Here is a 17,436-nt window from a genome sequence, read left to right as displayed (position 1 = left end):
CGTCAGAGCAAAGCCAACCAAAGCACCAAAATCCTCTCCTTATCTCCTAATCCATCGACAAGTTAGGAGGGGATGGATCAAGATTGGCCTCTTAGCATGACGAACTTCCAACAGAAGATTATTAGAGTAGAAACGTTTATTAGATGCCAATTTTAAAAAATTAATGATTGTATTTTGGGAATTAAAAAAATTCATTAAGGGCTCATCTTTGCTTCTTTTGAAAATAGTTTTGAAAAGTAACCCAAAAGCTACTTTTGTTAAAAGGCCACTGTTTTTAAAATAGTAGGGATATTTTATTTGAACCAAACACCTTAAACTGCTTAACATTAAAGTGAAGCTGGTTTTTTTTATATGAAAAAAAGGGTAAATCTTACACCACTTGCATTAAGAAATAGATGACATTAATTAGTATCAAATTAAACGGATTAGCAAAAGATAGACATGAAATCTACGGTTCGCAATTAAAAAAGATAAAGAAATGACCAAATCACCACTTGTAATAAACAAACATATCAAAGAAAAGTGGCATTTTCGAGAATCTTCAAAAAGGCCATTCCTTTTTAATTTATGCCGAGGGAGCAAACGTCTATATAAGCCAAGCCAATAAAATATCGTCAATTCAAGACTGAGCTCTCTCTGTGAGATTTAAAGAAAAGATATTTTCATCCTTGTGATCAGAGATGAACTGTCTTCAGAATCTTCCAGGGTCTGCCTTCAACTTCCAATCCAATTTCGAACACATAATTCAAAACAATTCTCAATTTTCTTTATCAATCAAATTAATTATTTTCTTTTTTCATTTTTCCAAATTCCAGATCCTCTGTTTTGCCTCTACGTAGCTTCAGATGCAATCCCAGAAAGCCTTCGTTCTGTATCACAACTCTGGTACACTCACTCCTCTTTCGCCATTACACACGTACTTACATATAAATACATATAAAATGTGTTCGTTTGTGTGAAATATTTTGCAAATTTTATTTTTTACGAATTTGTTTTACTCAAATGCAGGGAATGATGAGTAGCACTGATCTGCCCCGACGTATGGCTGTCAAGGTAGATTAAGAATTTTAAGAATTCTGTGATTTTTGGACTGAGTATTTGCTTCAACTGTTTATTATTGCTCATGTGTGGATCTTATAAACCTATTTTCTTTATTGGGTTGTTTAGTTTCTGGGTATTTTGTTTTTCTTTCCTTTTGTGTTATTCACAACTCTGTAGTCTGGAAGATGGAAGTAGTAAAGTATATATGTATCTTATTGTCATTTGTAGTTGAGCTGACCCAACTGTATCATTTTCCCCATTCAGAGTTTGGTGCTTCTCAGAAGATAATTTGGAATGAATCACAGTAAATAACAGTCTGTTGTTACTAGTTTAGGCTTCTAAAGTAATTGGTACTTTGTCATGGTTTAAGAGAAGTAGATAATGGATACATTTTCCTATTGTAAATTGATAATGGAAAGCACTAAGAAAGTAACCCACACATGCTGTCTTTCCCTCTTTCAGCATTTGGACTAAACTTGTAGCTCCTCCTAGTTATGCCATAGTACATGATATCGTACATTATGAACTATGCTCATCACTACAAATCGATGGTGGGGAATTTATATGTACATTTTGCAATGATTTAACTCGTGCATTTTACCAAAATAATAATAATAATAATAATAATAATAATAATAATAATAATAATAATAATAATAATAACAAAAGGCTGAAAGTGGCCCAATTATCTGTCAATATGTTTGTGTGTGTCTGTGGGTCTATGTGTTTTGCTGTGGAAGGATTGGCAATGAGCAGAGTGCATGCTAGATCAGTTGTCAGATTTTTTAGTGAATTGTTTTATTGTAACTTGTAAGCTTTTATCGCCCTTGCTGCTTGTTGTGATTTGAATATTTCAAATGTGTTTTTCTGTAGGCAATTTCTGGTTCCACGTCTAGTGCTGAGACTAGTGGTGCCGAGGCAGAAGAGGAAAAATCTGAGATGTATAGTACTAACATGACCGAAGCCATGGGTGCTGGTAAGTTAATCATGCATGGGTTTTTTATATGCCTGGCTCAGTATACTGAGAAACGATATATTGAGTGTATGATTTTACTGTTTTGGCAATCTGGATTAGAGGGCGCATATTGTTTAGAACATAGATTGATTTCTTTTTGTATGTTGCTTTGTTTCTGTGATTGCAGCTAACCACACTAGTCTCTTATATAACATTTTGATGCAGTCTTGACCTATAGGCATGAGCTAGGTATGAACTACAACTTCATACGTCCAGATCTGATTGTGGGGTCTTGCCTACAGGTGATCTTTGTTTCATAACCAGTCATTTGAACAAATATTATCCATTATTAAAGTTCCCTTGTCTGATTGTTTCATTTTACTTCTCACCAGACTCCGAAAGATGTTGACAAGCTTCGAAGCATCGGAGTGAAGACTATTTTTTGCTTGCAACAAGATTCAGATTTGGAGTATCCTGGAGTTTTTTGAGACAACTGTGAGCAAAAATATTACAAGCAACTGTGACAATTTATTGCAAGACTATAATGCTTTACTGGGGAAAAAAATAAAAATAATATTGAGGTGGTTCACTTCATTAGGCATGAGGTGATAATTGTAATGTGTTGGTCATTTGAGACGACTGTGACAGTTTAGTTTAGTTAGAAGAAAATTAAACTGTAAATTCCTTAACCAGTTCTTCCAGATATTTTAGTGTTGACATTGGTGCCATTCGAGAGTATGCCAAAACATTTGATGACATTGAACACTTGCGTGCTGAAATAAGGTTAGTTATTTAAAATTAGTTGTTGATATATATTTTTTTTCCAGAATGAATTTCTGACATGGAAGCATGAGTTTGTTTGTCATTACTGAAAAGTAGAAGCAGTGAACTTTGATTTCTATTTCCCCTTATGTGATTTCCTTGTCCATCTTGACATTGATTTTAACAAAAATATGATCAAACCATCCCTTTTTTTTGCTCTGTTTGGAGAGCAATTCAATAGCTACCTTATAAACTTTCACTTACAGTTTTCTTTTTTCCATTACTAAATTACTAAGTCATTCCTCTGGGGAGGGTCTGTGTATGCACACATTCAATAAATTTGCTTCATTATAATGTTTGATGTTGCAGGGATTTTGATGCATATGATCTGCGTCTCCGGCTCCCTGCTGTCGTTAGCAAATTATATAAGGCCATAAACCGAAATGGAGGTGTCACTTATGTGCATTGCACTGCTGGACTTGGAAGAGCTCCTGCTGCTGCGGTATATTGTTAACCTTGTATTTAAAATTAATGGTATTTTATCCAGATTTTGAGCAAACACCTTATGGAACTCATGAAGTTCAACTCTCCCTCAAATTTGTGTTATGTGCTTGTGTTATGCAGGAACTAGGGGAAACGTTTTTGTAAAGTAAACCTAAAATGTGGGAGTATTTTTAGTCAAATGAAAATCATGTATTGTAGTAACTAACCTACGGACAAGGGAAAATGACATACTTTTTAGTACACTAACCTATGTGTGAGCCAAAAATGAGGGAGTATTTTTGGTTAAAAGCATAACATTGATATTTGCCAAGCTAATTCCTCTACTGCAGTGTACCCATGAGACCGCTTGTGTATTGTCTTTGTAGTTGCTCATGTTGCTCTGCAGCTAAATATTTAGCTTTACTATTAGAAGATCCATAGCGCTGACAGTTTCTTGAGATCTCTGGACTGATTGCTGCCAGTCTCGCCAGTCTTTACAAATTTAAATAATAAAAATTATTGATGATTATTTCCTTTTTCATTTTCTGTTTCCTGCAAAAAAAATTCTCTCTTATTTTTACCAATTTATATGTACCTCTTTGAGTCATAAATACCTAGATAATGTTAAAGTGTATTATTACAAACTTGTTTAGGGTCTCCCCAACCAACTGGTACAAGGTAATCGTAAGGCAGTGCAACTATATACATATATATGACATTTAATTTGGTGGACAAGAATAGCAAGTCGCTGCTGCCTTGTTGAAGTATGAATATTTTTCTTTAACCATATCAATGAGCTTGACGCTGATTTATGATTAGTGTTATAAATATTTGTCAATGCATTGACATTTGTTCACATCTGAGAACCTCAGCTTCTCTTATATCTTTTTACGACATCTTTGTGCTGGTCTAATGGCTTTCTGGTGTACTTAAATAATTCAAAAGTGAATGCAATTTAGGCTCATTCTCTTGCCCATATCACACAATGGTTTTCCAACAGACAATGAATGATTTATTTCCGAATATTTGGTAAAATGCTATTGTACTCAGTCAAGAGTTATGTAAATTTTGTAGAAAATTATTCAAATCATACGAAGCCAACAACAATAGACAGGTATACATGGATAAATGGATGTCAGAATAGTCTTGACTATAAGAGAAACGAATGAGAAATGTTGAGAGGGTTCTCATAACTCGCAACTTCAAATTTATTTAAGTTCCAGCTTGCAGTTACTTTCATTTCATATGCTTGTTTATGCAGATCAATCTGGTATGTTGTTTCTCTTTTCAAAACTGTTCTGAAATGTTGTTGTGGTGGCAGTTGGCTTACATGTTCTGGGTTCAGGGATACAAGCTGACAGATGCTGTCAATGTACTGTTGGTAATTTTCTGTTTCGTTGACCTATTCTGATATGCACAATATATCAATACATCATCATGTTGTTAGCCCATGTGCATTTTATTTAGCGAAAATGTAAGTTTTAAGTTATTTATCAAAAAAGAAAATAGGAGAAGAAAGAAGTATGCTAGAAATTTAATTTTGGATTCACGAAACTATGGCAGAACCTTGAACGTCAAGTTTCAAAATCAATCATGAATTTTATGCAGTTGTATGACATTGCTATTTTTCGGAAGAAAAAAATTAAGAAAGTTTGTATCAGTGGTATGACAGCTATCTCAAGCAATGAGAAAGTGGGCCAATGTAATGCATAAATAAATATGGATCTTCGCAATGTCTCATAAGTATCTCACTCTAAATTTAATGCAGAGCAAGCGATCGTGCTGCCCAAAACTGGATGCTATTAAAAATGCTACTGCTGATATTGTGAGCCTCTTTTTTCCTTTACTGTTATTTCATATGAATCGTTTCTTAAAAAGTCTAGTCTCATTACCGGTTTCTCACATGTATAAATTTTCAACTTGAAAAGATGATGATATAGTAGAACAGTTTCGGGATGCATGTTGTTACTTGATACAGTTTGTTGAAATTCTGCCATAATGGATGGGATTCTGAAATTGGCTACTACAGTTTTCCTCACATGAGCATGTTTTTAGAAAGTTATGCCTAGATATTCCTGTTTTAGGTTCTTCAACATGCTTTCTTTTTCTCCTTTTGTCAGCTCCTTTTTGTCTTTTGTCTTGATAGTGTTGGTGGTCAGATCATCTATATGTTACAAAATGTTGGAATTATGACAGTGCTGGGCATGTTTTTCATCTCATTAGTGATAAAAACTGCAGTAAGGGAGGTATTTCCCCCCTTGTTTTTTTCTTTTATGTTTCTTCGTACCGATATCTAAATATATTTTCTTATTCACCAAGAAAAGAAAAGTAGAGAATGGTGGAGATGTGAATACTTTAGATTTCCGACTTTGACTCTAGTTATTCATTGTAATACCTGACATAGTTACCTAGAATGAACTTACGTATTGAACTAGAAGGAAACTTATCTAAAATGAAGGAAGTTTTAATAGATCTAATATTTGTCTTCTTTTGCCAGACTCATATAAAAAGGAATTTATTACAAACTCATGTGTCTCGTATCTTCTCATTTGAAGCTTACAGGCATGACAAAAAGGCTTGTCACGTTAACTTGGGGAAATCATAATTGCACTACAGTGGAAATCTCTGGACTCGATATTGGATGGGGTCAGGTAACGATCTTTTTATTTCAACCTTAAGTTCAGAGGCAGACTTCTATGCTTGCTATAGCTTCAAATTATGATTTTAATCTGTAGCTTATGCTACCCGTAAATATGAAGTATGGACTTTTTCGATCAATGATGTTCTCTTGTGATGCTTGTACAGAGTATTCCTTTAGAGTTCAATAAGGAACAGGGTTCGTGGATTCTCAAGAGGGAATTGCCGGTAAGCATTTGTCTGAATCAAAAGTATGCTTATGTTTGACCTTCTCAGGTTAAACATGGATCATCAACTTATCATTCTAGTGAAGTCTAAATATGTATGTCAATTAATAGGGAGATAATTCCATCTCTAAGTAAGCCATGCTGACTTGAAAAAGATTGCATAAGATTCAAACATAGAATGTTGCATGTATTGATCAATTTCTTGAAATAAACTCGTGTTGCAGGAAGGACGATATGAATATAAGTACATTATTGATGGTGCATGGACGCATAACAAATACGAGCTTTTCACCTCTCCCAACAAGGATGGCCATGTCAACAATTATGTTCAAGTAAGGTTCAGCTTCGAGTCTTGAATTTGTAAATTATTAAAGAAAAAGAGGGGAAAAAAAAGTATATATAACAATATATCATCATGGAAACTGGAGTTAAAATTATTTATATAAAAAAAGAATGTAGCAAATAATGTGCTGCATAATTTTTGGGAATAGGGACCTTGGCTTCTCCTGGTGAACAGATTCTAATTGGACCCATGTTTTGCATCCGAAACGAAAAAAAGTTGCAACATGTTTCTTCTCATTTGTTGAGCTTTTCCTGCAGGTTATTGAGGATGATCCTAACAGTACTAGTGCTGCAATCCGGAAGAGGTTGACTGGTGAAGATCCTCGTCTTACAACCGAGGAACGACGTAAAATAAGACAGTTTCTCGAAACGTGTCCTGGTGATGAGTGAACTGCGAAAGGGCAATACAAATTGTCTTAGCATGTAAAGTAGTAACTGTACCAGTTCCCTAGCATTACATGGTGACATGCACGAAATAATTGTGGTATAGTATATACCAAGAAATAGGAAATAATTGTGGTATAGTTAACAATCAATAAATATAAGTTCCTATTTCAGCAACAATTTAAGAATAGAGAGATCATAATTTGACCATTAGTGGAATTTGATGAGGAATGTCCCAAAAACTTTGACGCATGAGAGAAACTTTATTAATCAATAAAGTCTAAATTCCTTATTTTCTCAACGAAATTTTTTGGGTTATTACATAATCTAGAATTTGAGAGTTGGTGTTCTTAACTATTTGAGGAACAAAATGTTGACATAGGAAAGAGAACTAACTATTTAGCGACCTCATTAAAAAATTTACAATATGTCAAACTACTACCGAATCCGGGTCCTCAGCTTAGATTCTCTCTTCTATGATCTAGTTGAATTCGTCTTTCCATGTGCCACCTCATTAAAATTTGATCCAACAGATTGGTATTTTTTCATAATTAAAAAGAAAAGAAAAACTCTAATTACACTTAACGATTTGAACCTTGACTCCTGCTATCGTTTAGGGGTTTTGTTTTCTTTCTAATTCCTTTCTCTTCAACCTCTCCCTCTTTCCTGTTGTTTTTGTCCGCAAAATCTCCCCCAATTAAATTTGTGTTTTGGTCAGTATCTCCCCCAATCAGTTTAGTCTTCCCTTTTCCCCCAATTATATGAATACATCAAGCCTAATTATGGCAGGAAAATATTATATAATACTCAGTATCTTTGTACATATGGACAGAGATTAAAATGAGAAATATGCATTTACTAGGGTTATCACGAGTTGAATTACAATCTTCGGACGTTCTTTAAAAAAAAAAAAAAAAAAAAAAAATCTTGGGAGATATCTATTTGACTATACTGTATTTGCATATAAATATGGAAGGCAGGATGAGCAATTGAAGACATATAGCATAGCATATCCAGTCCCTGCAATTATACTCCAGCTAATAACATACTTGCTAAAATATGAAAATTATGAGAGAATATTTGTTTGTGGGAATTTTGTGTATTCTTCTCCTTGTAGGAGGTCATATTTATAATACAACGAAACCTGAATGGGCAAGTAAATAATAAATTCCTAAATCTATTTACAGTAAGAAATTAGGAATTAAAGTAAATCAATTACAATTATAATAGGAATTCTCGGTGTGTAAGGAAAGTAAGTCAAACAAGTCACGCCAACACTCCCCCTCACGTTGGTGCATAAATGTCGCTAATGCCCAACTGATCAAGTGAATTGTGGAATGCTTTACTGGAAATAGCCTTTGTCAAAATATCCGCCAATTGATCCTCGGATTTCACAAAAGGAAACTGAAACACTTTAGCCTCAAGCTTTTGTTTGATGAAGTGTCGATCCACCTCAACATGTTTAGTACGATCATGCTGAACCGGATTCTGTGCAATGGCTATAGCAGCCTTGTTGTCACAAAAGAGATTCATTGTGGATGTAGGTTTATACCCAAGTTCAGTAAGCAACTTTCTTAACCAAAGAAGTTCACAAATCCCTTTAGTCATGCCTCTGAACTCGGCTTCTGCACTGGATAAAGCTACTACATTCTGTTTCTTGCTTCTCCATGTCACCAAATTACCTCCCACGAATGTGAAGTAACCCGATGTGGATTTTCTATCTGTTACATTACCTGCCCAATCTGCATCTGAATAACCATCAATATTTAGATGACCATGCTTTGAGAACATAAGTCCTTTTCCAGGTGCAGACTTCAAATATCTAAGTATCCGAAGAACTGCATTCATATGGTCTTCACTTGGAGAGTGCATAAATTGACTGACAACGCTCACCGCATAAGCAATGTCTGGTCGAGTATGTGACAAATAGATCAATCTTCCCACTAACCTTTGGTATCTTTCTTTGTTAGTTGGAACTTGATCCGGATATTCTCCAAGATGATGATTCTGAACAATAGGAGTGTCCGCAGGTTTACAATCTAGCATTCCTGTGTCTGTCAACAAGTCCAAGACATATTTCCTTTGAGAGAGAAATATGCCTTGCTGCGATCGAGCCACCTCAATTCCCAAGAAATACTTGAGTCCACCTAGATCCTTCATCTCAAACTCCGTAGCCAGATAGTCTTGTAGCTGTGATATTTCCTGTTTATCATTCCCAGTAATAATCATATCATCAACATAGATTATTAATGCTGTTACCTTCCCTTTTCGATGTTTCAAGAACAGAGTATGATCTGAGTTGCACTGTTTGAAACCATTGTTCTTCATTGCCATGGTGAACCGTCCAAACCATGCACGTGGTGATTGTTTCAATCCATACAATGCTTTTCGTAACCTGCAAACTGTTCCAGTCTGAGTAGTATTATATCCAGGAGGAATGTCCATGTACACCTCCTCCGTGAGTTCGCCATGTAGAAAAGCATTCTTTACATCAAACTGGTGTAGTGGCCAATCCAAATTAGCTGCAAGGGACAATAAGACTCTGACGGTGTTTAACTTTGCAACTGGAGCAAAGGTTTCTTCATAGTCTATACCATAGGTCTGTGTGTACCCTTTTGCCACAAGTCTTGCCTTGTATCGCTCGATAGATCCATCTGCATTGTGTTTTATAGTAAACACCCATCTACATCCGATAGTCTTTTTTCCTCGGGGTATAGTCTCCAATGTCCAAGTCTGATTTTTCTCAAGAGCTTTCATCTCCTCTTTTATAGCTTGGACCCACTTAGGATCTTTCAATGCTTCAGAGACCTTGGTTGGAATATGGATAGCAGACAACTGATGCACAAAAGCCTTGAGTGGTTCAGACAGCTTCTCAGTGGATACATGATTTGCAATTGGATACTTGGATGTCTTGCCAATATCAGGTGAATAACGGTTTGGTGGCTTCCCACGATTTTGCCTGAAAGGTAATTGATATCCAATAGTTTTATCATCTAAATGCACAAGTCTAGTAGGAGTAGTTACCTCAAGGATATTCTCAGGAGATTGGTCTGTTGGTACTGTTGAGTTAGAGGGGGGTCTTCATCTTGTTGTTCTGTATTGTCTGTAGGTGTGAGACTCGGATCAGAAATATCTTCGCATGATCAGGTGGGTCAGGCAATTGATCGCTATGAATGGGCGATTGGTCGCTTTTCGACAGAGAGTAATCTCGTGCTCCAGACTCGGGATGATCAATCATTTCTGTACAAGGAGAATTTCTTTATTTTCCAAGTTGCTCCAATTCTGCTCTTCACTTTGTATCTCCCCTGAAGTGTAGAATTGGATGATGGGTCATGGAAGAACAGCTCAGATTCCAGAAAGGTCACATCCAAAGTGACATAGGTTCGTTGGGTAGGAGGGTGATAACAGCGGTAACCTTTCTGATGAGTGGCATAACCCACAAAAACACAACGAAGTGCACATGGATCAAGTTTGCTACGTTGATTTTTGTGGAGATGAACGAAAGCCACACATCCAAAGATTCGGGGTGTGAGTACCAAAACAGAGGGCAGAGGTCTGTGTTGCGCAAGCACCTGTAAGGGAGTTTTAAAGGTCAATACACCAGAAGGCATGCGGTTGATCAGGTGAACTGCGGTGACAATAGCATCATCCCAGTGATGGCGAGGAACATGAGCACCAATCAGAAGTGCTCGGGCGGTTTCAAGAAGATGTCGATTTTTTCATTCAGCAACACCATTTTGTTGCGGTGTCTGAGGACAAGTCGTCTCATGGATAATTCCATGTTGTTGGAAGTAAGTCTGAAAGTCATGATTGACAAATTCTCCACCATTGTCTGAGCGAAGAATCTGGATTTGAGCATTAAACTGAGTTTTCATCTGTTTGTGGAAGGACTGAAAATGGGAAAACACTTCGTTTTTATTCTTCAGCAAATAAAGCCATGTCATCCGTGTACAATCATCGATGAATGTGACAAACCATCGAACACCAGAAGGAGCAGTGATAGGAGAAGGTCCCCAGACATCAGAGTGAATTAACGTAAATGGAGTAGTACACTTGTTCGTACTCAACGGGTAGGGCACACGGTGACTCTTGGCCAAAATACAAGTATCACATGTGAAGTCGGAGTCCTTGAAACCTGAGAATAAATCTGGTATAAGATGCTTCATATAACTAAAAGACGGATGTCCCAATCGACGGTGCCACAACCAGATTTGCTTTTGTTTGCTATCAAAGGGATGTGTCACGCTGTTAGCCATGCCGGGACTGAAGTCATCGACATAATATAGCCCCATCTCTTAGTACCACGACCAAGAATCTCCTTAGTGTGAATATCCTGAAGCAAACAAAAACTCGGGTAAATGAGTACACAACAATTCAATTGTTCAGTAAGTTGACTAACTGACAACAATTTAGTAGATAAAGATGAAACAAATAAAGTATTAGACAGTGTGAGAGAGGATGAGAGTGCAACAGTGCCAGCCCCTGTCACAGGATAAGTAACATCATTGGCATTTGCAATACAGGTTCGTCGAGGTTGTGTAGTATTCAGAAAATCATCAAGATCAAACGTCATATGATCAGTTGCACCGGAATCAATTATCCAGCTCTTGGAATCAATCTTATCAGAAGTATGGAATCCATAACCAGTACCATTACTGGCCATATTGCATTGTCCTCAATCTGTAAGAGTAGCCCACCAATCGGGGTAGCTAGGCAATGTAAAACATCTCACAAGTGTGTCTCGGATCACCACAATATGCGTAATCTGGTCCATGTGTCGGGGTCGTTAGTCGAGAAGTCATAATCTATGCAGCAGAAGATGCATAAGATACAGGTTGAGTAGGAATTTGGATCGGAATCTGAGCCTGAATTGGGGCCAGAGTCGGAGTCGAATTCGGGATCAAGGTCTGAATCAGAGACAAAGTCGAGGTCGGGGTCATCATCGGAGTCGGGGTCGGGGTTGTCTTCGGAGTCAGGGTCGGGGTTGTCTTCGGAGTAAGGGTCGTCGTCGTCATAGTCGGGGTCGGGGTCGGGGTCAGGGTCGTCAAAAGAGGATCCTGATTCTGGATCGGGTTCAGGGTCAAAGTCTGCATCTGTAGGAGCTGAGCCATCTGGGCACTCAACTCAACGATGGTTGGTTGAGAATAAGAGAAGAAGTCGGTGGTGCTACCTCCATGAGGGTTGAAAAAATCATCAAACCCCATAGCAGCAGCGGGGATTTAAAACTAGAGTCAGCAATTCCAAGATCGCCGCTCTGATACCATGCTAAAATATGAAAACTATGAGAGAATATTTGTTTGTGGGAATTTTCTGTGTATTCTTCTCCTTGTAGGAGGTCATATTTATAATACAACGAAACCTGAATGGGCAAGTAAATAATAAATTCCTAAATCTATTTACAGTAAGAAATCATGAATTAAAGTAAATCAATTACAATTATAATAGGAATTCTTGGTGTGTAAGGAAAGTAAGTCAATATCCACAAGTCACGCCAACATACTTTGTTGAAGAGAATGAAGCACATCAACTGCAACAACGCCAAGGAGAAGCCAGAACTAAACTTGATGATGATCCGCGCCCTACCACCTGAAATTCTTATTGACATCCTTTCAAGATTGCCCGTAAATTCGATTTGTTGCATGAGATGTGTATCTAAGGCCCTGTTAAAGATGGTTGATGACCTCTCTTTTTCCACATTGCACATGCGGCGTCGTTTTCTAACTACCTGTTCTACTCCTCAACTTGTTGTTCTTAATGAGTCTTCCTATGATAAATATGACATGTTGTATCCAGTGACGTACGACGGCCACTACTTATTGACAAAGAGTAAAGACGCAATTGTTTCCTATTTCGGATCCGAACGGCGTTTTTATTCGTTTGCTTTTGTTTTCTGCAACTTGTTTGGCTTTACTGGTCTTAATCCGAAGAGTGGAAGGTCTTCGAACCATGGAAGGTCATGCTTGTTGGTGAATCCTTTCAAGGGAGAAGTTCTAATGCTCCCATCTGCAAGTGACGTCCAAGTTCCAGCCAATTGTCTTTGCACTGTTGATTGGTACAGCATGGGATTTGATAATATAACCAACAGCTTCAAGATTGTACGTGTTTCCACCAATAAAAAAGACTACTTGGCCGCCGAAGTTCTTGTATTGGGGAAGAGCTCATGGCGGGAGTTGCCCACGGTTCCTCCTTGCTTTCCAACCTACAAGTCCGTTTATGCACATGGAGACATGCATTGGTTGGTCTATGGAGATTACGCGTCCTCTGCACGTTCGACTTTAAAAAAGAAGAGTTCTATTTGACTCCTCTTCCCACCCCCTTGGAGAAAGACCCAGATCTCTGGAAATGCCTTCACTTGATTAGTTTTAGGGGATCTATGGCCTTGGTGTATGCTTCTTCACCAGAAGATGAATATGTGAAGATGTGGGGATATAGACAATGTGTTGAGGTATGGGGATTGAAAAATTACGATAACAAAGAGTGGGAGCTAAAATATAAAATAGATACAAAACAAGATCTTCCTATACATTGGGAGCCTACTAGTTTTTCTAAGTGCGGCGAATGGGATCATGGCATATATTTGAACCAGGAGGGTTCTTTCAATAACTGTATATTCTTTGTGCATCTAGGAGATGGTTCCATGGAGTGTGTGCTACTCAAGGGTCAATTGATAGTCCATAGTTGTACCGGCAGCATGATTTCTCTAAATAATTGTGGAGATTTGGTTGAAGCTGAAGAAGAACAAGGCATTACTGAATTTCCCATGCCTCGAAAAACTTGGAGAAATCAGATTAATGCTGCAGAAATAAGTGGAAGAGATTTGTGTTACTTGAAAACACAGACGGAGTCCGCATCTATTTCTTTGGATTGGAATGACATTTATTTTTAAGAATTATAAGCACAATGATTATGATGCTTGGATTTTTGGTTTTTTGTTTTTACTATTCCTTTATTTATAAAATATGTCAAGAAAATTTTGAACTTGTAATTAAACTCTTGCAACGTTGGCCTCTCTTTCAATTTGACAAGTCAATATTCCAGCTTACTTCTTCTCTGGGAAGAAGATAAACCGTATACAGGGGAAAGGGGGCAATTGTGATCCATACTCTGACACCAATAATTCTAAGAAATTGAAGCAAGCATTTGTGGTTCAAGAAAGTCATCGCTGAAAACATATTAACTGAAAGTTCAGCAGAAGCAAGCATTTTTCAAGATTATTATTACGTGTGTGCCGTTAGACCCTTATGCATTGGTATTATTAACTCTTTCTGGTTAGTGTTATTGTTTGATCCCTGAGATTACTGTACTTAAGTTGTATAAAATTGCACAAAAGCAAGCATATCCGAAATTTTTTGCTCGTTTTCGTTACGAGGTAGCAAATCAAACCCTTCAAATAGAAGTTTGTTGGTGTTCATATCATCTATATATAACAAAATCTTGGAAATGTGATAGTGCTGGGATTGTTTTTCATCTTATTCGTAATAAAGAACTGCGGTAGGGGAGGAATTTTCTCGCCTTGTATACATATATATATTTTTTTTGTTTCTCCGTACTGATATTGAAATAAATTTTTTTACTCACCAAGAAAAAAAAGTAGAGAATGGTGGAGATGTGAAGGCTTTAGTGCGGGAGCAAATAAATCTGACGACCCATCAAAGAGAGGCGCCACCACGTGAAAAAGAAGCAAATTCTATGAATATATTATTTAAATTAATATTCTGATTTAATAATATATTTAATATGGGTGTTACTTATTTAGGTTGAAGAAATAAATTTCATAAATTCCCTCAATCTATTTATTTCCTTCTATAACTTCCATCAACTCAATTAATCTGGAGATGAATAATTGTCAATTATTCCCTCCTTAATTGGAGAAGGAATGTTACAGGAAAGGAAAATATATTTAAGCTAAAGTTCGAAGACAAATAAGGTAACTCTGAAAAATCTCTAAAATTACTTTATATATATATATATATATATATATATATATATATATATATCTCTCACTTGATGCCCTGCCAGCCCAAGGTGCCTCCACCTCTCTTACCTACTTGTCTCCCATGCCACCTATCTCTCCTGCAGAGAAATATCTCCGTCCTTTCAGTATTATCTACATCTTCCGAGACCATTTTACTGACTTAGACATTAGAGGGTCATTTGCCACCACCACACCGGTCGTTCTCTGTTGACCGCCATTTATCTTGTAAGGAATCTCCCAAGAAGAAATTTGCCCAACATTAATTTTCAACTTTCACTCTCCAGTTATTCATTTTAATACCTGACATAGTTACCTAGATTGAACTGACGTATTGAACAAAAAGAAAACTTATCTACTAAAACAAAGTAAGTTTTAATAGATCTAATACTTGTCTTCTTTTGCCTTATAAAAAGGAATTTCTGACATACTCATTTGTCACATATCTTCTCATTTGAAGCTTACGCAACTTGAAAATATGATGGATTGCGATCAATGATCTATGATGTTCTCTTGTGATGTTTTTGGTTTCGTTTGTTGGAAATAAATTTTAGACTAAGGAGGCTATGTGGCCATGAAGAAAATGCCAGATAATTATCATCAAGGAAATTGGAAGTCAAATTATTAAATAAATTAAATAAATTTATGCAGCAAATAACGTGCATGCGTAATTTTTGGCAATAGGAACCTTGGGAACAAATTCTAAATTGCTCTCACTGTAAAATGGCACCCATATTTTTCCATCTGAAACGAAAAAAGTTGCACCATGTTTCTTCTCATTTGTTCAGCTTTTCCTGCAGGTTGTTGAGGATAATCCTAATAACAGTACTAGTGCTGCAATCCGGAAGAGGTTGACATGTGAAGATCGTCATCTCACAACCGAGGAACGACGTAAAATAAGACAGTTCCGACGATGAGTGAACTGCAGAAGGGCAATACAAGTTGTCTTAACATGTAAAGTAGTATCAGTTCTCTTAATTGTGGTATAGTATATACCAAGAAATAGGAAATAATTGTGATATAGTTAACCAGACATGAAACTTGGCCCCAATTGCATCCATCCTATAGAAAGCAAAAGTCCAAATTCTTTCGTAATTATTATCTAATGAAATTGCAGACCATGGCATTTGCGCGTCATGATATAAATCGTTTTAGTAAAATGCTAATTATTTTATTACCATTTTCTTAATTCCAAATCTTTCTTCTTCTTTTTTCTTTCTTAATTTACACTTACCATTTCCTTAATTGCAAATCAAAGCAGAGGATCTTGATTCGTATTCAAAGGATACAGTTACTTCAAAAGGCTATATCAAGTGTACAAGTTAAGAAAAAGTTGGGGAATACCATGTACTCCCTTGTATTAATGAATTACATGCACATTCATATGAATACATCAAGCCTAATTATGGTAGGAAAATATTCTATATAGAGATTGAAATCCTTGTGCTACAAGAAAGCTAATTATGAGGAGAAGAATCCGGTGTTGACCGATTTGTGTGTTGCACAAGGAAAGCGTCCAAAAAAACATCAAGGAAAAAATTGGGAACCATAAAGCCTAGTGTAATTAATTAGGACAATGAAAAAAAAAATATTGGGAGATACAGTTGTCAAATAAAATCTTGGGAGACGTCACTGTCAAAAAAAATCTTAGAAGATATCTATTTGACTATATACTTGTGTTTGCATATAACTAGGAAGGCCGGATGAGCAATTGAAGACATCTAGCACAGCATATTCAGTCCCGACAATTATACTTCAACTAATAATATTTTACCTACTTTGTTGAAGAAAATGAGGCGCATCAACTGCAACAACGAGACGGAGAAGCCAGAACTGGACTTGATGACAATCGGCGCTCTACCACTGGAAATTCTTATCGACATTCTATCGAGACTACCCGTAAATTCGATTTGTTGCATGAGATGTGTATCTAAGGCCTTTTTAAAGATGGTTGATGACCTCTTTCTTGCCACAATGCACATGCGGCATCATTTTCTAACCACGTGTTCTACTACTACCACTGAAGTTCCTCGACTTGTTTTTCTTGATGAGCGTCCCTTTCTTAGATATGCCTTGTTGTATCCATTGAAATATGATGGCCATGACTTATTGACAAAGAGCAAACAGGCAATTGTTTCCTATTTTGGATCCAGACGGCATTTTTATTCTGCTGCTTTTGTTTTCTGCAACTTGTTTGGCTTTACTGGAAGGTCATGCTTTACTGGTCTTAATCTGGAGAGGTCATGCTTGTTGGTGAATCCTTTCAAAGGAGAAGTTCTAATGCTCCCCTCAGTGAGTGACGTCCAAGTTCCATCCAATAGTCTCTGCGATGTTGATTGGTATGGCATGGGATTTGATAATATAACCAACAGCTTCAAGATTGTTCGTGTTTCCACCAATTAAAAAGACTACTTGGCGGCCGAAGTTCTTGTATTGGGGACAAGCTCATGGCGGGAGTTACACACAGTTCCTCCCTGCTTTCCAACCTGCAAGTCCGCATATGCACACGGAGACATGCATTGGTTGGTCCATGGAGATGACGGGTCGTCCGTATGTATACTTTCTTTCAACTTTCAGAAGGAAGAGTTCTATTTAACACCTCCTCCTGCCTCCTTGGGGAAAAAGCCAAATCT

At 37.0% G+C, this 17,436-nt stretch overlaps 3 protein-coding genes across 3 annotated transcripts; all 3 read left to right on the top strand.

The window, feature by feature from the left end:
• Nucleotides 1–563: 563 nt before the first annotated feature.
• Nucleotides 564–7,041, top strand: LOC117620170 (phosphoglucan phosphatase DSP4, amyloplastic-like). The gene is made up of 14 exons (XM_034350302.1): nt 564–706; nt 816–885; nt 1,009–1,053; nt 1,915–2,017; nt 2,222–2,298; nt 2,389–2,465; nt 2,699–2,779; nt 3,128–3,260; nt 4,563–4,622; nt 5,010–5,066; nt 5,797–5,892; nt 6,047–6,106; nt 6,330–6,437; nt 6,706–7,041. Exons 1-14 carry the CDS (start codon nt 681–683, stop codon nt 6,835–6,837), a joined length of 1,125 nt encoding a protein of 374 aa, XP_034206193.1. The 5' UTR covers nt 564–680; the 3' UTR covers nt 6,838–7,041.
• A 5,303-nt stretch (nt 7,042–12,344) lies between these two features.
• LOC117618111 (F-box/kelch-repeat protein At3g06240-like) lies at nt 12,345–13,130 on the top strand. Its single transcript, XM_034347730.1, has one exon. It carries the CDS (start codon nt 12,345–12,347, stop codon nt 13,128–13,130), a length of 786 nt encoding a protein of 261 aa, XP_034203621.1.
• A 3,464-nt stretch (nt 13,131–16,594) lies between these two features.
• LOC117618109 (putative F-box protein At1g30920) lies at nt 16,595–17,206 on the top strand. Its single transcript, XM_034347729.1, has one exon. The coding sequence runs from the start codon at nt 16,595–16,597 to the stop codon at nt 17,204–17,206; it is 612 nt and encodes a 203-aa protein (XP_034203620.1).
• The last annotated feature ends 230 nt before the right edge of the window (nt 17,207–17,436 follow it).

The sequence above is a fragment of the Prunus dulcis genome, chromosome 2 (assembly GCF_902201215.1).
Source record: "Prunus dulcis chromosome 2, ALMONDv2, whole genome shotgun sequence".
NCBI lineage: Eukaryota > Viridiplantae > Streptophyta > Magnoliopsida > Rosales > Rosaceae > Prunus > Prunus dulcis.
The sequence above is the reverse complement of the archived record's forward strand: the minus strand, read 5'-3'. Positions and strand labels throughout refer to the sequence as shown.

Bases quoted from the DNA above. Each gene is read 5' to 3' on its own strand.
- LOC117620170 (XM_034350302.1), top strand. From the start codon at position 681: ATGAACTGTCTTCAGAATCTTCCAGG. The intron at 3,261-4,562 runs GTATATTGTTAA...TTGTGGTGGCAG, and splicing joins GAAGAGCTCCTGCTGCTGCG to TTGGCTTACATGTTCTGGGT. The intron at 5,893-6,046 runs GTAACGATCTTT...ATGCTTGTACAG, and splicing joins TCGATATTGGATGGGGTCAG to AGTATTCCTTTAGAGTTCAA.
- LOC117618111 (XM_034347730.1), top strand. From the start codon at position 12,345: ATGAAGCACATCAACTGCAACAACGCCAAGGAGAAGCCAGAACTAAAC.
- LOC117618109 (XM_034347729.1), top strand. From the start codon at position 16,595: ATGAGGCGCATCAACTGCAACAACGAGACGGAGAAGCCAGAACTGGAC.